We start from the raw sequence: 15,867 nt of genomic DNA, 5'->3' as shown, positions 1-15,867 counted from the left end.
AACCTTCCGACCATGCATTCTGAAGTCTTCCGGAGAAACCAGGCTTGTGCATTGAGTTCCATCGCTGTCAGAGGGGCTCCCCCCCCAACCGGGGGCTCTGGCAGTGCCCCCACTGGTTTGTACATCCACAGGCAGGTGTGGGGTCTGAGCGGTCACCCCACACACAAACACACAGCCTGCCGTGTCTTTTCCACCGGCCCCTCTGGCCTGGGGGGTTCCCACCCATCCCACTCTGGTCCTGGGGTCCCTTTTCCGGGTGCCACATTTCCCATCACGGAGCCGATTTGGGTGCTAAGGCTCGCAGTATTGATGTCAGGGATGCTGGGAGGCCCCTGTGCCTGAGGGTGAGTGAGAAGGAGGTACCAGTGCTCCAGACAAGGCACGGACTCTCTCCAGGGCTTGATTTGGCCTTGAGGCACGGCCCGGACCTCAGTCTTGCTCGTCCCTCAGCTCTGTGCAAGACCCACGTTGCACCATTGTCTACGGCAACCCCAGCTGGCTTCTGCACATCCAGAGCCCTGGGATGAGCCTTTGTGGCAAGGGACAGGCACGCACATGACTGATGTGGGCAGGATGGATGGCTCTGAGCCAGGTCTGGCCTCAGCGACCTTAGAGGCACTGGGCTCCCTTCTCCCCAGCCCCTCTGACTCGTCTGCAGAACGGGGGCATCCAGGGGGAGCTGACCCCGGATTTTCTGGCCAGCATGGCTTTGAGGCATGTTTCCAAAGCCCACGGGAAACCTCCTCCCAGAGCCTGCGGCTGCAAGAAGGCAGAGGAAGGGGGAGGAGATGCTGGAGAGAAGAGCTTTATTTAATGCCCCCAACAAAGCCCCCTCTGTGAAGCGGGGCACACATTGGTGGGCTTACAGGAAAGGAGACAAATAGTGCCTTCAGAGGCTGCAAGGCCACAAACCGGCTCAGCTGGCTCAGGAGTCGGTGCCTGCCAGGGCTCCCCGACTTGCTGTCCCCCGCCGGGGCCACCAAGGGTCCATGTCGCCAGGATTTCTACTGGGCTGGGAGACCTGTAGGCCCATCAGGAAGGCTGAGCTCAGGGCTCCTCCTGAAGCCCCACTTCCCTTCCTCCTGGCCCTTCCAGCCAGATGCTAAGGAAGGGGGACCCATAGCCCCTAAGCCCCTACCAAGTGCAGAAAGTGTATTCTTTTCCTAGGGCCGCACGCCGGGTGGCTTAAAACAACAGGAATTTACTGTGAATTTACTCTCTCTCAGTGCGGAGGCTGGAGTCTTCAATGGGATGTTGGCAGGGCTGGGCTCCCTCCACGGCGCCCAGGGGTCTCTTGCGACGCCTGTCGGCTCCCCACCCTCCTTGACGTGGGGCCCCCTCACTCCTATCTCTGCCTCTGCCTTCACATGACTTCTTCCCTGCCTGTGTCTCTTCCTCTGCTCACAAGAGCACTTGTCATTGGATTTAGGACCCACTCTGATGCAGGATGGTGTCCTCTTGAGATCCTTAATTTAATCACACCTGCAAAAAAACCCTTTTCTAAATAAGGTCTCATTCATAGATACCTGTGATTAGGACTTGGTCACATCTACTGGGCGGAGGGGTGCAATTCAACCCCTACAGGTAGGTATTTAATACTACTCTCCCCAGGTTATGAAACAGGAGACTTGGGGCGCCTGGGTGGCTCAGTCAGTTAAGCGGCCGACTCTTGTGTTCAGCTCAGAGCGTGATCTCACAGGTTGTGAGTTCGAGCCCCACGTCGAGCTCTGTGCTGGTAGCGTGGAGCCAGTTTGGAATTCTCTGTCTCTGCCCCTCCCCAGCTCATGCTCTCGCGTTCTCTCTCTCTCTCTCTCTCTCTCTCTCTCTCTCTCCCTCAAAATAAATAAGCAAACTAAAAAAAAAGAGAGGAGACTGACGTTGTCAGAAGTTAGCCGCCCTGGTCGGTGGCAGAGCAAGTGTGCAAGTCCAGCTTGGCTGGACAGCGAGGTCCACGCACATCCCACTGTGTTTAGCCACCACACCCCGCCCCGTGACCTCAGGAGGCCCTGGTCTGTCCCCGGGGGGGTGGGGAGGGGGACAGTGACAGCAATGATGGCAGTGGAGATAAAGGCTGTCACTCAGAAGTATGTGCAATGGCCAGGCCCTGTGCTAAGCCTCTTAATACACACAAAACCCACCAGAGGAGGTGGGTCCCTGCTCCCAGCTGCTTTCCGCAAACGGGGAAGCTCAGGGTTAAGTGAAGCGGCCTGACAAAATAGCCAGCATGTCCCAGAGCAGACCCAGACCCACCTGATGCCAAAGGCTGTGTCCTCAGCCACCCGTCACCACTTCCCAGCCTTCCAGAGGCTCCTTAGAGACCGCGTCTGTGAAAGGCTCAGTGTAGCGGTGAGGGTGCGGCGTCTGAATGGAAGGCAGACCAGCGTTTTCATGGCTGTTATTGGCGCTCCCAGATACCATTGAGGGGGCCCTCCTGCCTTCGGGCTGGCAGGGGGAGCCTGCTGCGGGCAGACGAGACTCCAGGCCTGAGCCATCGCTTGAGTGGGGTCAGGCTGCCCCCGCCCGGCCAGCTCCCAACCCGCCGAGGTCTGCAGGGCCTGATGGGAGGGAACCTTCAAAGTCAGGAGAAGGGCCTCGAGCGTCGGGGCTCCCGGCGGCCGCCCTCACCGCCCTCTGCTCTGTCTCCCGCCCCGGCCCAGGCATCGTGCGCGCCTCCAGCGTCTTCCCCATCCTCAGCACCATCCTGCTGCTGCTTGGCGGGCTCTGCATCGGCGCCGGGAGGTTCTACAGCCGCAAGAACAACATCGTCCTCAGCGCGGGCATCCTCTTCGTGGCCGCAGGTGAGCCGCCGGCTCCCTTCCGCCGGCACAGGGCGCGCGCCCGGGGCGTGCGCGGGGCTGGGGGCGCCGACGCGAGGTCCATGCTCGTAATTGACTTCAAGGGTCCGGGTGCGAGGGGGCTGGCGCCGGGCGTGGGGAGCGGCTGCTCAACGGGCACGGAGTCTCCTTTTGGGGGTGGCGAACACGATCTGGAACTAGATAGAGGCGTGGGGTGCACAACACTGTACATGTACTAAATGCCGCTGAAGTGGGCACTTGAAGGGGCTCATTTGTGCCATGTGGATTTCACATCAATCACAAAAATAAATAAGTCTAAGTGTGCACAGTGCCACAAAGGGGCAGTGCCAGCGCCTTGTAAGCCTGGCTGCATCGGGGGGGGGGGGGCCAGGAGGGTACCCCGAGGGACTCACGGAAGCCAAGACCTGAAGGAGCGGAGGAGGACAGGGTGAAAGGGAGCAGAACGGGCAAGGGTGCACATCAGAGTCACCCTCTGCGACCCAGTGAAGACCCAGGGAGCTGCGGGTGACAGTAACACACGCCCTCCTAACTGGCGTGACACTGGCACTCCTCCGAGCCTCGATGGAGAGACTTCAGCGCATGCCTCGCCACTGCAGACGTGGAGGCAGTCAGGCCGGAAGTGGGCTCACAGCTGGCTAGCGGCCGGCAGGTGCACATACATGGTGCGGTGGAGAACTCGGGTTTTCCGGCCTGGGTCTCCGGGGGAATCTTGACGGGGCAGAACTTGGCCGGCGGCATCCTGGAATCTCCAGGCAGCACCTGCAGAAGTCAGATAAACTTGCAACAAGGGACCCTGTCAGGAGAAACAGGACGTGCCTGACGTCCTAGGCCTTCTAGTAAGTAAATTCAAGATAGGTTACAAAGTTCAGTAATTCTTTCCTAAGTTGTTAACAGAGCTCCTTGCACCGCCTTATCGGTGTTTTTGCTTTCAAAGCATCCTTTGTCTTACCCCAGTCTGGTGAGGCGACCCTAGATGGGCCTGGTCTCTGCATTCCTAAAATCGTCCAGTAGTCCCATGAGGGTGATAATGAGAATCCCAGTAAAGGTGGTGGTTGGTGGTCGAGCTTCCTTCTTGAGGATGGGGAGGGGCCTCACAGGGCCCCACCGCGTCTTGTCCTCTCCTACGGTCTCTCGGAGAGGGGGAAGGTGACTTCCCAAAGCAGTTAAGGGACTGGTTCAAAATCTTTCAGCCAGATTCTTATGGTCCTTCCTCTACATTACTTCCGCTTTTGCGTCCTTCCAGGGCAACAGATAATGTGTGAGTGTGGGGGGGGGGGGGAGGGGGGCTGTATGTGTGTCAAGGGTGTGTGGTGTGCATGTGTGTATGTGTTAGCAAGAAGTACCCCAGTGTCAGGTCTCCTTCTTGGCCACGTCCCCATCTCTTTGCTTCTTGTCCCCTCCAGAGGCAGAGGTGGGAGGAAAGGGCCACACCCCATTCTCTCTCCTCCTTCGAGCCCCCAGATTTCTGAAGGTGGGGACCACTAAAGAAGTCCCTGCTGTGAGGTTTGAATCCCGTACCCCTTCCTTTCCCGAGGAAGGGAAAGATTTGCATAACACCAGCTACCACATACTACAGCCGTGGTCCCAGGGCTCGGTGAGCACAACCACATCATCCCAGATTCTGAGGGGGTAGTCAGGTGGCCCAGGTGGCTTCCCTGAAGTCACGTGGTGACAAAGACACAGGCTGTGCCCACGGCCGTCGGCCTCCAAAGGTGCCCTCCGCCGCTGCCCATTTCCCCAGGGGGAACCATACAAAGCCATATCCAGATGTCCCAGGTCACTGGAGAAGCTGTGGATTCCAGGGCCCTGGCAGAAGCAGGATTCAAGTGCAGGCAGCTTGGCTCTACTCAAACTCACTTATAATAAGATGAAATTAAATAAAAACCGCAACAGGTGACTACATCCCACCTCTCAGGCTAGCAAAGGTCCAGCACGTTGATACAATAAATTATAGGCTGTTGACACCCACAGTCGTACTCCTGCATGTGTGGAGCGGTGTGGACGCAAGGATGTCCGTGGCAACTTTGTCCTAGCGGAGGGCCGGAAGCCACCTGACGCCCATAGCAGAGACCTGGTTAGATATCCATGCAGTGGGTGCTACATGCACTTAGACAGACAGCTCTCCGTGGCCTGACGTGGAACCGTCTGCCAGGTGGACTGTTGGGTGACAAGGCAAGAGGACAAAGAGCATTGTGCAAGGAAAGAAAGACATGTATGTGTGTGAGAGAGAGAGAGAGAGCAACAGAGAGGGCGGGAGGGAGAGAGACTAGATACAACGATAATATAAGAAAGAAGATAACAGGGGCGCCTGGGTGGCTCAGTCGGTTAAGCCTCCAACTTCGGCTCAGGTCACGATCTCACAGTTCGTGAGTTCAAGCCCCCTGTTGCAGTGCAGAGCCCCCTCTGGATCCTTTGTCCCCCACCCCCCCATCTCTCTCTGCCCCTCCCCCACTTGCACTTTCCCTCTCTCTCTCTCTCTCTCTCTCAAAAATAAATAAGACTTTTTTTTTTTTTTTAAAGAAAGAAGATAACAGTAATGGCCTTCAGGAGGGGAACTAGGTAGCCAAGTGCCTGTGTTTTACATCTCATCTGAACTTTTGCTTTATTACCTCAAAACCAATTACTTAAAAGGAAAGTCGGCAACCGGAATAAAGCAATACCTATCCAAGGGGGGGTGGCCACCAGCCCCTCCTCCGCCCTCCTGTCCCTCGTCCAGCTGTGGGTCTAACGTCTGCCTCCCTCCCTCCCACCCCTCTCCTGCCTCTCTTTCAGGCCTCAGTAACATCATAGGCATCATCGTCTACATCTCCAGCAACACAGGTGACCCAAGCGACAAACGTGATGAAGACAAAAAAAACCATTACAACTACGGTTGGTCTTTTTACTTTGGAGCCCTGTCCTTCATCGTGGCCGAGACCGTGGGTGTCCTGGCCGTAAACATTTACATTGAGAAAAATAAAGAGTTGAGATTTAAGACCAAACGGGAGTTCCTCAAGGCCCCCTCCTCGTCTCCCTACGCCAGGATGCCGAGCTATCGGTACCGGCGACGACGCTCACGGTCCAGCTCGAGGTCCACCGAGGCCTCTCCGTCCAGGGCGGCGTCTCCGGTGGGCCTGAAGATCACTGGGGCCATCCCCATGGGCGAGCTGTCCATGTACACGCTGTCCAGGGAGCCCCTCAAGGTGACCACCGCCGCCAGCTACGGCCCCGACCAGGAGCCCGGCTTCCTGCAGCTGCACGACCTGTTCCAGCAGGACCTACAGGAAGGCTTGCGCGTCAGCGTGCTGAACCGGCGGACGACCCCCGTGTGAGCCACCCCCCTCTCTGCACCGGCCTCTCCCCAGAACAGCTGTTTGGATCCCACAGGAGGGCATCTGACCCTTAGGCTGGACCGACCACGGACTGAAGCCAAAACCCAACCCTCCCTCGTCTCCAGAAAGTGTCACGGGCTGGCTGGGAGCAAAGCGCTGGGAGACGGGAGTTGGAAGCTGACTTTGGCTGACTTTGTCCCCCAGAGGGGCGTTTTGACGGCCCAGGATTCCGAGATCTCCTGAGGCTGCAAGGCCTTGACCAACCTGGGAAAACAAAATCGAGCCATTGTCTCCTCTTGGAAATAATTCTTGCCGAAGAACGGGCTTTCAGAGCCCTCCCTCTCTGCCTGGGTGAGGGGCCACCGGGAGGGATTCACCGGGTACACGGGGACCTTTGGACACTGGTCAGGTGCCGTTTGACCTGAGGTTCTGGGTCTGTGAGCGGGAAACAAGGAAGCCGAAACTTGCCCCCTTCCTGTCTGTTTCTTGCTCTCTCTCTCTCTCTCTTTCTCTCTGGCAGTGGCTGGGTGTTGAAATAACAGTGATCCTGAGGAGAAAACCCCTGTGGCCAACTGGTGCTTTGGCCTTTGTGCTATCCTGGGGCCGGCTTCCCTCGACCTGAGGAGACCAAGGCCTGTGGAAGAATCCGCAGTGGAGGAGGCCATTCGCTGGCCTGGGTGTGAGGTAAACCCAGAGTCTGTGGCTTGGCATTCTGGTCCGCTTCTAGAAGTTTCTGCCGAACACAGAAAGGGCAGGACGCTCTGACTGTACTTGAGAGTCTGGAAGATTCCACGGGTCTGAAGGAAGTGGCCTCTTGCCGTGTCCCTCCCCACGGACCCTCCTCAGAGCAGCTCTGTCCCTTCTTGGGGAGCGGAGGGGGCAGACCCCCCCCCCCCACCGGCGTTTGGCAACAGGAGCCTGAACTTCTGTTCGAGAAAGGGAGACCCGAGGGTGAACAGCGGCCAACACATCAGAACAAACATCCGTTTCCTAAGTGGTTATTGATCGTGACTGGTTGCAAATGAAGGCCAGGGGAGCAAGTGACACTCGGTTCTTCGTCCAGACAACGGCAGCAGCAGCCCCTCCCCCACACCCACTCTTGTCATTTATTCTGCCACCACCCGAAGGGCTCAGCCGAGGGAGTTCGGGCAGTTTGGATGAAAAGGCCGAGCTGTGTTTTCCTTCCTCCTCGCGGGAGGGACATCTCGGCACTCTGGAACCGAGGCGGTGGTTCCGCGTTGGACGTTTTCTTCCAACCACAACCATCTCTTCCCATCGCGAGGCAAGCGGAGAAGGCAGACGCGAGTGTGGGTTCAGAAGACAACCTTTCTGGAACAGGGAGCTCACCCTCTTTTATATAAAACACGTGCTTTCTAAAGACAAATCCTTTCTTACTTTTTGAGACTTGGTCGTCCGATCTCGAGCGGTCGCCTGTGGTCCCGGTGGCTGTCATCCTGAGAAGTGACCAGAGAATTCTTACCTCAGCCACCTGCTCGCCGACCCCCTGGGCGGACTCAGCCCCCAGGAGTTGAGATCTGGGTCACGGTCATCGCCATCCTCCTTCACCCCCGGAGAGGAAATCTCCCCGGGGACCCCTCGCCTGACTGCCCCGGAGCGCTGGCCAGCCGAGGCGCGGTGTGCTGGGGACCCTCCGCGCTTGCCCGAAACCCCTTCCTCCCGTTGAGGTTGGCTTTGTGTGGTGGTTTGTCCAAGCATGTGCAGCCGTGAATGCTGGAGCGTCAGGGCTCGTGGCCTGCCCTGCTGGGGGCCAACCCCGTCCCGTCCTGCCCCCAACCCGACCGCCCTTGGTGCCCCACCCCCCCCATCTGTGACCCCATCTTCCCGGGCTCGAAGGAAAGGGGGCAACATCTGGGAACCCATCACCCCGCCAGGTCCCCAGACTCTTCTGTCACTTCCCAAAGCAAGGCAGCCGTGCTGTTTCTTCCACATAAGTCACCTCCTCCCCTGCTGCCCCGGAAGTTTCTGTCATTTCATGCAGAAGGCTGTGTTCCCATGAATCCTACCTCTCGCCCAGTCCCAGGCAGAGAATGTGGGGCCCGCTCTAGGGACCAAGAAAGAGTAGAAAGAAGCAACAAAGAAGGACAGAAGGGCAGGGAGCAGAACCACCTCAGAGCCCCTGGTCTTCACAGCCTTTCTCCCCACCATGCCCGGGCTCCCGGACCCTCTGCCCGGGGCCACCCTTCTGCGCACCGCCCCCCAGCCAGGGGCGCCTGGGGAAGTGGGCGGAGCTGGCTCCCTGCCACCTGTCAGGCTGAGACCTTGCGTCCCCAGAGGGGGGCGCAGGGGCCTGTGCCCATGTCCTCCCATCCCACCACCCTCTCCAACCAGCCCCTGTGTGTTTCGCCCGTTAAGCACCTGTGAATCCTGTTACCTACTACTGGTTTTGGGTTGTTAGTTCTGTCTTTTTTTTAATTAAATAAAAACCTTTTTGAAATGTTCTCTTCTTGATGTGGGGGGAAGGGGTCGAGCTCCCTTTGAGTCTTTGTGGGCACTTAGGGCAAACAGTGTCCCTCCTGGGGGACACTGTGGACCCTCCAGGAGAAGAAGGAGGGAGGCTGGGCCCTGTGCCGGGCAAGGTGGGTTTCTCGGGCTTTCATCCAGGTCACCAGCCACCTCCCTGGCAACACCAGCTGGTTTCAGACTGCTGAGTGGTATCATCAAGGTGCCTTTTAACAGATGGGCTGGGAGATGGGCCACCCCTGCGTGTGGTGTGGGCATCTGGGCAGCTGAGCAAGCCAGACCCGTCTTCAGAACCTGCTGGGCGGGGGCCAGCCAGCCAGAACCGCAGCCTCGGAGGCCCTAAGTTGCCTGCCAGGGTTTCTAAGAAGTCCAGCCTCCTTTCCCCCTCCAACTTCGGAAATGATAAAAAAACAAAGGAGGCCAAGTAGCAAAATGACTGGTAAAGCTGGCTCCAACCAGAGGCCAAATGGGACCAAGCCGTCTAATCTCAGGCCCAGCCGCCTGAGTCAGAGAGAGGGACCGCGCCCCCCCCCCCCCCCCCGCCACCAGGAGTCAGAGAGAGGGACCGGGTGGCCCCTCGGAGCAGGGCAATACTGACACGCTGCGACAGGCCCCCGCGGGTCACAGGGGATGCCCGCTGTAACCCAGCAGGTTCACCCCTGCAGGTGGGCACGGGCTGGATGTCAACTCTACAATCTTGGGAGGCATGACAAGGGGAGGACTGCTGTCCTCCCCCACTTCTACCCGAGCTACCGTCCAGGGGACATGTGCATTCAACTACACATCCCCCTTTCTTTCGGGACCCAGACCTCGAGTTTTCCTCCTGAGAGTCAGGGGCTCTGCTGCTCCTCCTGGAGCCTGGAGGCACCAAACTCTGAACATCCAGAAGGTCCTTCCTGGTCCCGGCAAAAGGAGGCCGAGTGAGCCACGTCCCCGCTCTGGTGGCTGCAGGAACCACTCCCCGCACGCCTGAACTTTCTCCCCTGGCTTTTTAACCCTCTTTCCTACCACCTGAGATGGGTCTGTGGGGAAAGTGATGTCCCAGATGCGCTGAGCCACCAGGTCCCAGGGCCCGGCGAGCTCAGCTCCACAGCCCCACCCACTGACCCCCTGCTCCAGCCCGAGCCGTTGCCACCCAGCACCAGCCCCGCGTGCCAGAGGGACTCTGCCTCCCGTTTGTTCTCAGCCCTCAGGAAACTCTGGCTCAGCACAAGCTTTGCAGCCGTTCTGGGGGGGATCCCGTGGCAATCTGAATTTAGGGGCAGGGTACGGCTTCCAACCTGGGGTTCACGTGGTCCCGAATTTCCGTCAAATAAAAAACTCGGTCTCCCTAGTTTGCAGAGTTAGATCCACAAGAACTGACACAGAACCGGATGTTCTCATTCCCTAACCAAAATGCCCCCCCCGAGCCCCGCTCCGGCCCGGGAGCCCCCGTCCTTGCCTTCACTTACGCTACTCAGAGTAGGCGAACGGCATTACCAGCAACGCCCAGTCCTAGAGTGGCTTAATGCAACGGAAGTTTACTTCTCACTCATGTAAAGTCCAATCGACTGGGTGCGGGGGCGGGGAGGGGGGGGTGGCGGGGGTCCTGTGCTCCACAGCGTCATTCAGAGTTACAGGCCCGAGCCGTGGGAGCTCATTCATTTTCAATATCGGCTGCCAAGGTTGCCCTGGCATTGACATCCAGGGGGCCGAGGGGGAAGACAGAGGGCAGGCAATTGATCATGAGAGTAGGGCAGTCTTGTGGGGAGTTTTAAGTGACTTTCCCTCCTGCTCATATGCCGTTGGCCAGAATCCAATAACACGGTCACATCTCTAAGAGCCGGGGAAGATACGAAATGTGGCCTGGCCCAGGAGGAAAGGAAAACAGTTTAGGGAACAGCTGGCCAGTCTCAGTTCCCTGGTCTATGCCTTTCAGCATCGTCCTCTTTTCCCTCCCCCATCACCCACGAATGTTCTCGGGAGTGCCTACGTGAAACCGGGACTCTGTCTGGGACTGCATCTACCTGTGTGGCCTGAGCCCTCCTTCAGCTCCGGCGGGATGCCTGGCCTCTTCTCTGCTCCGGATGCGCCATCCGCAAAACGCGTCTACGCTCCCTTCTCTGTGGACTTGGAAGAACGGGCTTGAGCTTGTGCCTTGACCCCAACAAGAACCAGAATCACTGGACATCGTGACCAGCAGGAGTGGTAGGTGCCGTAAGAATCATCCCATTTGATGGACTCATCCTCGAAGAGGGATAAGCCAAAAGAGGGAGGAAGGGATTAAGGAAGAATAAAAAGAAGGGAGGAAATATTTTTTGAGGATGTTCACAGCAATCATGAAAGGGAGATGCCACTAGCCCAGGGGCGATTTTGTTCTCCAAGGGCCACTTGCCAAGGTCTAGAGACATTTTTGGTTGTCACACTCGGAAGGGGGTTGCTCTCGGCATCTAGCGGGTGGAGGCTAGGGATGCTGCCGAACATACTCCACCCGCCAAGAACGATCTGGCCCCAAATGTCACTAATGCCGAGGCTGAAAAACCGTGCATTGGCCTGATTTTACGGTGAGGGAGACGAGGGCACAGTGAGGTCACTGGTGCGGGGTCACACCCGGGCTTCTGATACTTGCACCTAGGCTGTGGACATGTTAGGAATACCCAACTGTTTATTCCCAGGATTGCCTGTCCCTGCAACTCTTTCTGATTTTTGCCTTTTTCCCCTTTGCTTTTGAGCCGACAGTTTTGGAAACAGAAATTTGTCACTGCAAGAGGAAACGGGAAAATGGCCACCTGGCCTGGGCGGGCGCAGGGGTGCCTAGGTTTGGGGGCAAAAGGCCGACTGAGTTCAACCAAACGGGTAACGGGAGATCAAGCCCAGAAACCTGGCCCGGCTTGAGGCCGGGACTCCACACCTGGGGCGTCCTCCTCTGCCCGTGCCCCTGTCGGCAGCTGCAGGGACATGGCCCGGAGCCAGAAACACTGATTCATGAGCCAGCAGCACTGGGCAAGCCCCCCAACCTCTCGGAGCCCCCGTTCCCTCCTCAGTCAGACGAGGAGGTAGCACTTCCCCAACCCCCAGGGCTGTTGGGAGAATGAATGAAACTTGAACGTGAAGGAAAGGTTCGTAAATACCTGAGCTCAGCAACGAGCATGAAGAGTGAACTTTCGGGAGTGTTCGCTGACCAGCAACACGTAAGGAGTTTCCAGATGGATGGTTCTAGAACAGCCTTGGGAGGTGGCACGCTGAGGGTGTGGTTTGGGAGAAACCTGTCATCCCGTGGATCCAACACGGGGCAGTGCTCCCCAGGGAGGGCTCCTGCCCCAGCTGCTTCTCTGGCTGAAGCCCATTCGTTTCCACCCTCTGGTCTCCAGGACACCGGGTGGCAGTGGTCACGGCTGCCCCTGTGGCTCCTGCCTTCTTAGCAGGTCCTGCAGTCCCGCGAACCTTCTTCAGGCTGGAAAGGCTGCAAGAGCCCAGTCCTGACCACTTTCAGGTGCCCTGGGAGCTGGGCTGCACGGGAAGGTCTGGGTCCCTAGGGTGGGGCTGGCACAGAGGAGAGGCCTGGGGGGCGGGGAAGGGAGGGAGCTCCCTGCAGGGAGCTCAGAAGCAGCACGTGACTTCAGCTCCCTGCACTGGTTCCTAATATAGCACCCCTGGCCGCCCAGCCCTAAACCTGAGGGGTGGGGCGAGGGACGGAGGGTAGGAGAGGAGCTCAGGGAGCTCAGAATCCGAAAGGGGAGATGATGCAGGTTCACCCGATACAGGTATTTTTAAACTTGCAGCTCCCAACAAAATTGCCAGTACAACCTCAACCTCGGGAGAAGTCTGTGATGACAGAGGGTTACAGGTGCTTTTTTTTTTTTTCCCTTGTGCTCACAACTGCAGGAAAGGGTCCCTGGAAGGACCTATTTCCTGACCTTTGTCCCCTGATAAGTTTTCTGAGACACACTAACCCCCGAGGGGGTCTCCAAAATCCACCAATTAAATTGCAAGTAGCCGGGTCCTTTTTAAAACAAATAATACTACATTTTCCTAATTCTAAGAGTATTCCATTTTGCCTTTAAAAAAAAAAAAATCTAAAAATACAGAGAAATGAAAGAAGAAAACACTATCAGCCAAAAGTCCTACCGCCCAAGACATAAACCCAGGTATAACATTTCAGGGTACCCCAGTGTAGGTTAATCCCCTCCTCTGGTCACCACTTTTCATCATGGCAATCTTCCCATGTCTTTACATATTTCTCAAAGGCACAATCTGTAATGGCTGCGTAAAACAGAGATGTGGCCATTTATCTAACCAATGTCCCCTGGCTGCACGGAGCCTATTTGCTCCCTAGATCTTCAATGGTGTCTGAATGGGACCAAAGGGCTGGGAATCTCAGGATGCGTTTGGTTAAGATCCAGTGACTTCTCACCGTGAACTTCTGGCTCAGCTCTATCCTAGAGGCCGATGAAAAGATAAGTTCCTTGTCCACCCTGAAACGCACTCAGGATCTTGTCTACATGCACACCTGGGTGTCTGGGCTGGGGCGATAACAGCTCCCTTCCCCAGGAGCTAGAAAGCAGCTCCGTGCCAAGTTCCTCTTGAAAGGCTGAGGCTGCTTCATCCCACCGGGCTTCACGTCTAGCCGCCCTCCGCCAAGCTAAATGGAATGCCTTCCACTTTCTGAGTGTATCAGCTAGGAGGGCTGTGTAACAAATTACACCAGAACTTAGTGGCATTAAACAACTGTTAGACATGATCGTGGATTCTTATCTCTGCTTGACAGAGACAGGATCGGGATGGCTTATCTCGGCTCCACAGCGTCTGTCTGGGGCCTTGGCTGGAAGACCCGAGGGGTGGGGGCTGGAATCATCTGGAGGCTAATCTGCTCGTGTCTGGCAGTTGATGTGGGCTATTGGCAAAGACTGTAGCTGCAGTTTGCAGCCTGAATGTCTACACATGGCTTCTCTGGGTGGCCTGAGGTTCCTCACAGCATGGTGGCTAGGTCCAACGGCCAGTGTCCCCAGAGCAAGAGGGAAAGGTAGAAGCCTCAGAAGTCACATAGCATTACTTCAGCTGCACTTTGAGGGTGAAGACAGTCAAAAACCTGCTTGAGTTCAAGGAGAGAGGAAAGAGATTGCACTTGTTGATGGGGAGTGGCAAGGTTCTGGAAGTATATGTGGACACAGAAATGCTTCTATGGCCACTTTTGGAAGATGCAATCTCCCCTCCCCCACTTCCAGCCCCTCCCCACCCCACCCAGTCTCTCCAATACCTTGTGGGGCTCTCAGCTTCTTCTCCACCCACCAATCCTCTCTTCCGTCCTCTGTATCCACGGTGCCTTCTGGAACTCCCCGAATCTCCACCTCCTGGGACACGTGAAACCATCCTCTCTCCTAAGGACACACCTTTCCCTGGTCCTCCTGGTGAAAGCTGTCCCTTCTTCCCCTGGGGTTCCCTGCCCAGGTTCCCAACAAAACATTCCTGGCTGTTCAGCCCCATGACCCGTCCTGAGAGGTGTGGGGCTGCAGAGAAAAGGGATCCAAGGCACCTCAGGGTCCAGAGGAGGGTTGGAGCAGGTACACTGGATACTTGCAGCTTCCAACAAAACTGCCAGTACAACCTCAGGAACAGAAGTCTGTGATCAGAGAAGATTATGAACGCATGTCCTTGGACTTGTCATAGCAAGGCGGGGGCGGGGGGAGGCGGTGCCGACACCTGCAAACCATTATTCCTCCACTCTCCTGGGGAGGAGCCTTCTCTGAGGGCCAGGGGTCAACCACCCCAACTCCCTGGCCTCACAGCTCTCCTGCCTTCTTGCCTCCGTTGACCTTTGTCTCCAACCTGGATATTGGCATCACCCTGGTCTGCCCCCCACTGTCATCTTCAGGGACAGCGTCCTCCTCTCTGACCACAGCCGTCAGTGCTCCAGCCCTTTCACTGCCTTGCTGTTCTCAAACCTCACCAAGTCCCCCAGGGCCTTGACCTCTCCAAATTCTCCCAATACATCGACCTTCCCGGTTGTAGGACCCTCGAGAGTCATCATTTAAGCTCATCCTTGCCAATGTCTCCATTGCCTTGGTCCCTCTGCTTTCTAGCTTTTCCCTCCCGGGAGAACCCAACCCTCCTAATCTCACCTTCCATCTTCTCCTGAACCCGAGCTGCAGGATGATGCCAGAGAAAACCAAATTGTAAATCAACGCATAATGTAGGCGGATAGTGGCCTCCAAGGATGCCCAAGTCCTAATCCCTGGAACCTGTGAGTATGTCACTTTACGTGGCAAAAGGGACTTTGCAGCTGTAATTAAAGTAAGGATCTTGAGATGGGGAGCTTTTCCTGCATTATCTGGGTGGGCCCAGAGTCATCACAAGTGTCCATAAAAAGGAAAGAGGGACGTAGGAGAGTCAGAGAAGGAGACATGATGACAGAAGCAGAGGTCAGAATGGAGCGATCGTAGGCCTTGAAGGCAGCAGAGTTCTGGGTCCCCTGGGCTCACAGGATGGAATTGGGAGCAGCAAGCCTGATGCAACAAAGGGTCTGAGTTGAATGGCACAGGGAGGCAGATGAAGTGGGTGTAAAGAGGTTGGACCCGCTGGGTGGCACCGTGCTTTTTTTTATAGTATCTTAAGATGAAACGCCCAAGGCCACTTCGCAGCCTAATTAAGGCTGCGCTCAAAATTAGATCAGCACGTTGCCAAAGAGGACTTATTCGGCCCCTCCCAGGCGTGCCCTGGCCCCAGCTCTGAATGAGGTCCACCTCTGGGGGATGTTTCCCTTCCCCTAGTCACGTCTGGTCCTTCTTGGGAAAACAGCAGTCACTTGGGACAAATGAAAACTGGTTCATCTGGACGAGTAAAAATATAGACAAAACTCCCAATTAGCTGAGTGCAGCATATCTAAGGGGTGTGGAAAACGTTGGCTTCAGGATGCTGCTTCCCTTTGAACTTGACTGCAGAGGTAGTGATGATGCCCTCCTGGGGTGTCCCGCAGCAGCTTGAGGTAAATTAGCCATTGCTCTCAGCTGTCCTGGGTCTGCCCCAGCTGCCATTTCTAATGTCCCTGTGGCCTCGAGCCACACAAAAAACTCCTTTGGATCATCTGGTGGGGCAAATGATTTGAGCTTCTGTCCCTTTCTTCTTTCAGTAAATCTGTCCAGCCAGCCAGCCGTCAGTCATTCAACAAACATCTATGAAGATCCCACTCTGGGCTCAGATCTAGGGGTGTCCTCTGAGGGCACCCAGGACGAGTACATAATAGTCTCACTGTCGCTACCCTCCAGAAGTTTATAGCCCAGAAG

At 56.6% G+C, this 15,867-nt stretch overlaps 1 protein-coding gene across 1 annotated transcript in view; it reads left to right on the top strand.

The window, feature by feature from the left end:
- CACNG4 (calcium voltage-gated channel auxiliary subunit gamma 4) overlaps positions 1–8,586 on the top strand; it is a 56,699-nt gene extending 48,113 nt beyond the window's left edge. The window contains exons 3-4 of the mRNA XM_027047845.2: positions 2,658–2,798; positions 5,589–8,586. Coding sequence (XP_026903646.1) covers positions 2,658–2,798; positions 5,589–6,127 — 680 coding nt within the window. The 3' untranslated portion in view covers positions 6,128–8,586. The remainder of the gene's footprint in view (positions 1–2,657; positions 2,799–5,588) is intronic.
- The last annotated feature ends 7,281 nt before the right edge of the window (positions 8,587–15,867 follow it).

This window comes from Acinonyx jubatus, chromosome E1, assembly GCF_027475565.1.
Source record: "Acinonyx jubatus isolate Ajub_Pintada_27869175 chromosome E1, VMU_Ajub_asm_v1.0, whole genome shotgun sequence".
In the NCBI taxonomy this organism is placed as follows: Eukaryota; Metazoa; Chordata; class Mammalia; order Carnivora; family Felidae; genus Acinonyx; species Acinonyx jubatus.
The sequence above is the reverse complement of the archived record's forward strand: the minus strand, read 5'-3'. Positions and strand labels throughout refer to the sequence as shown.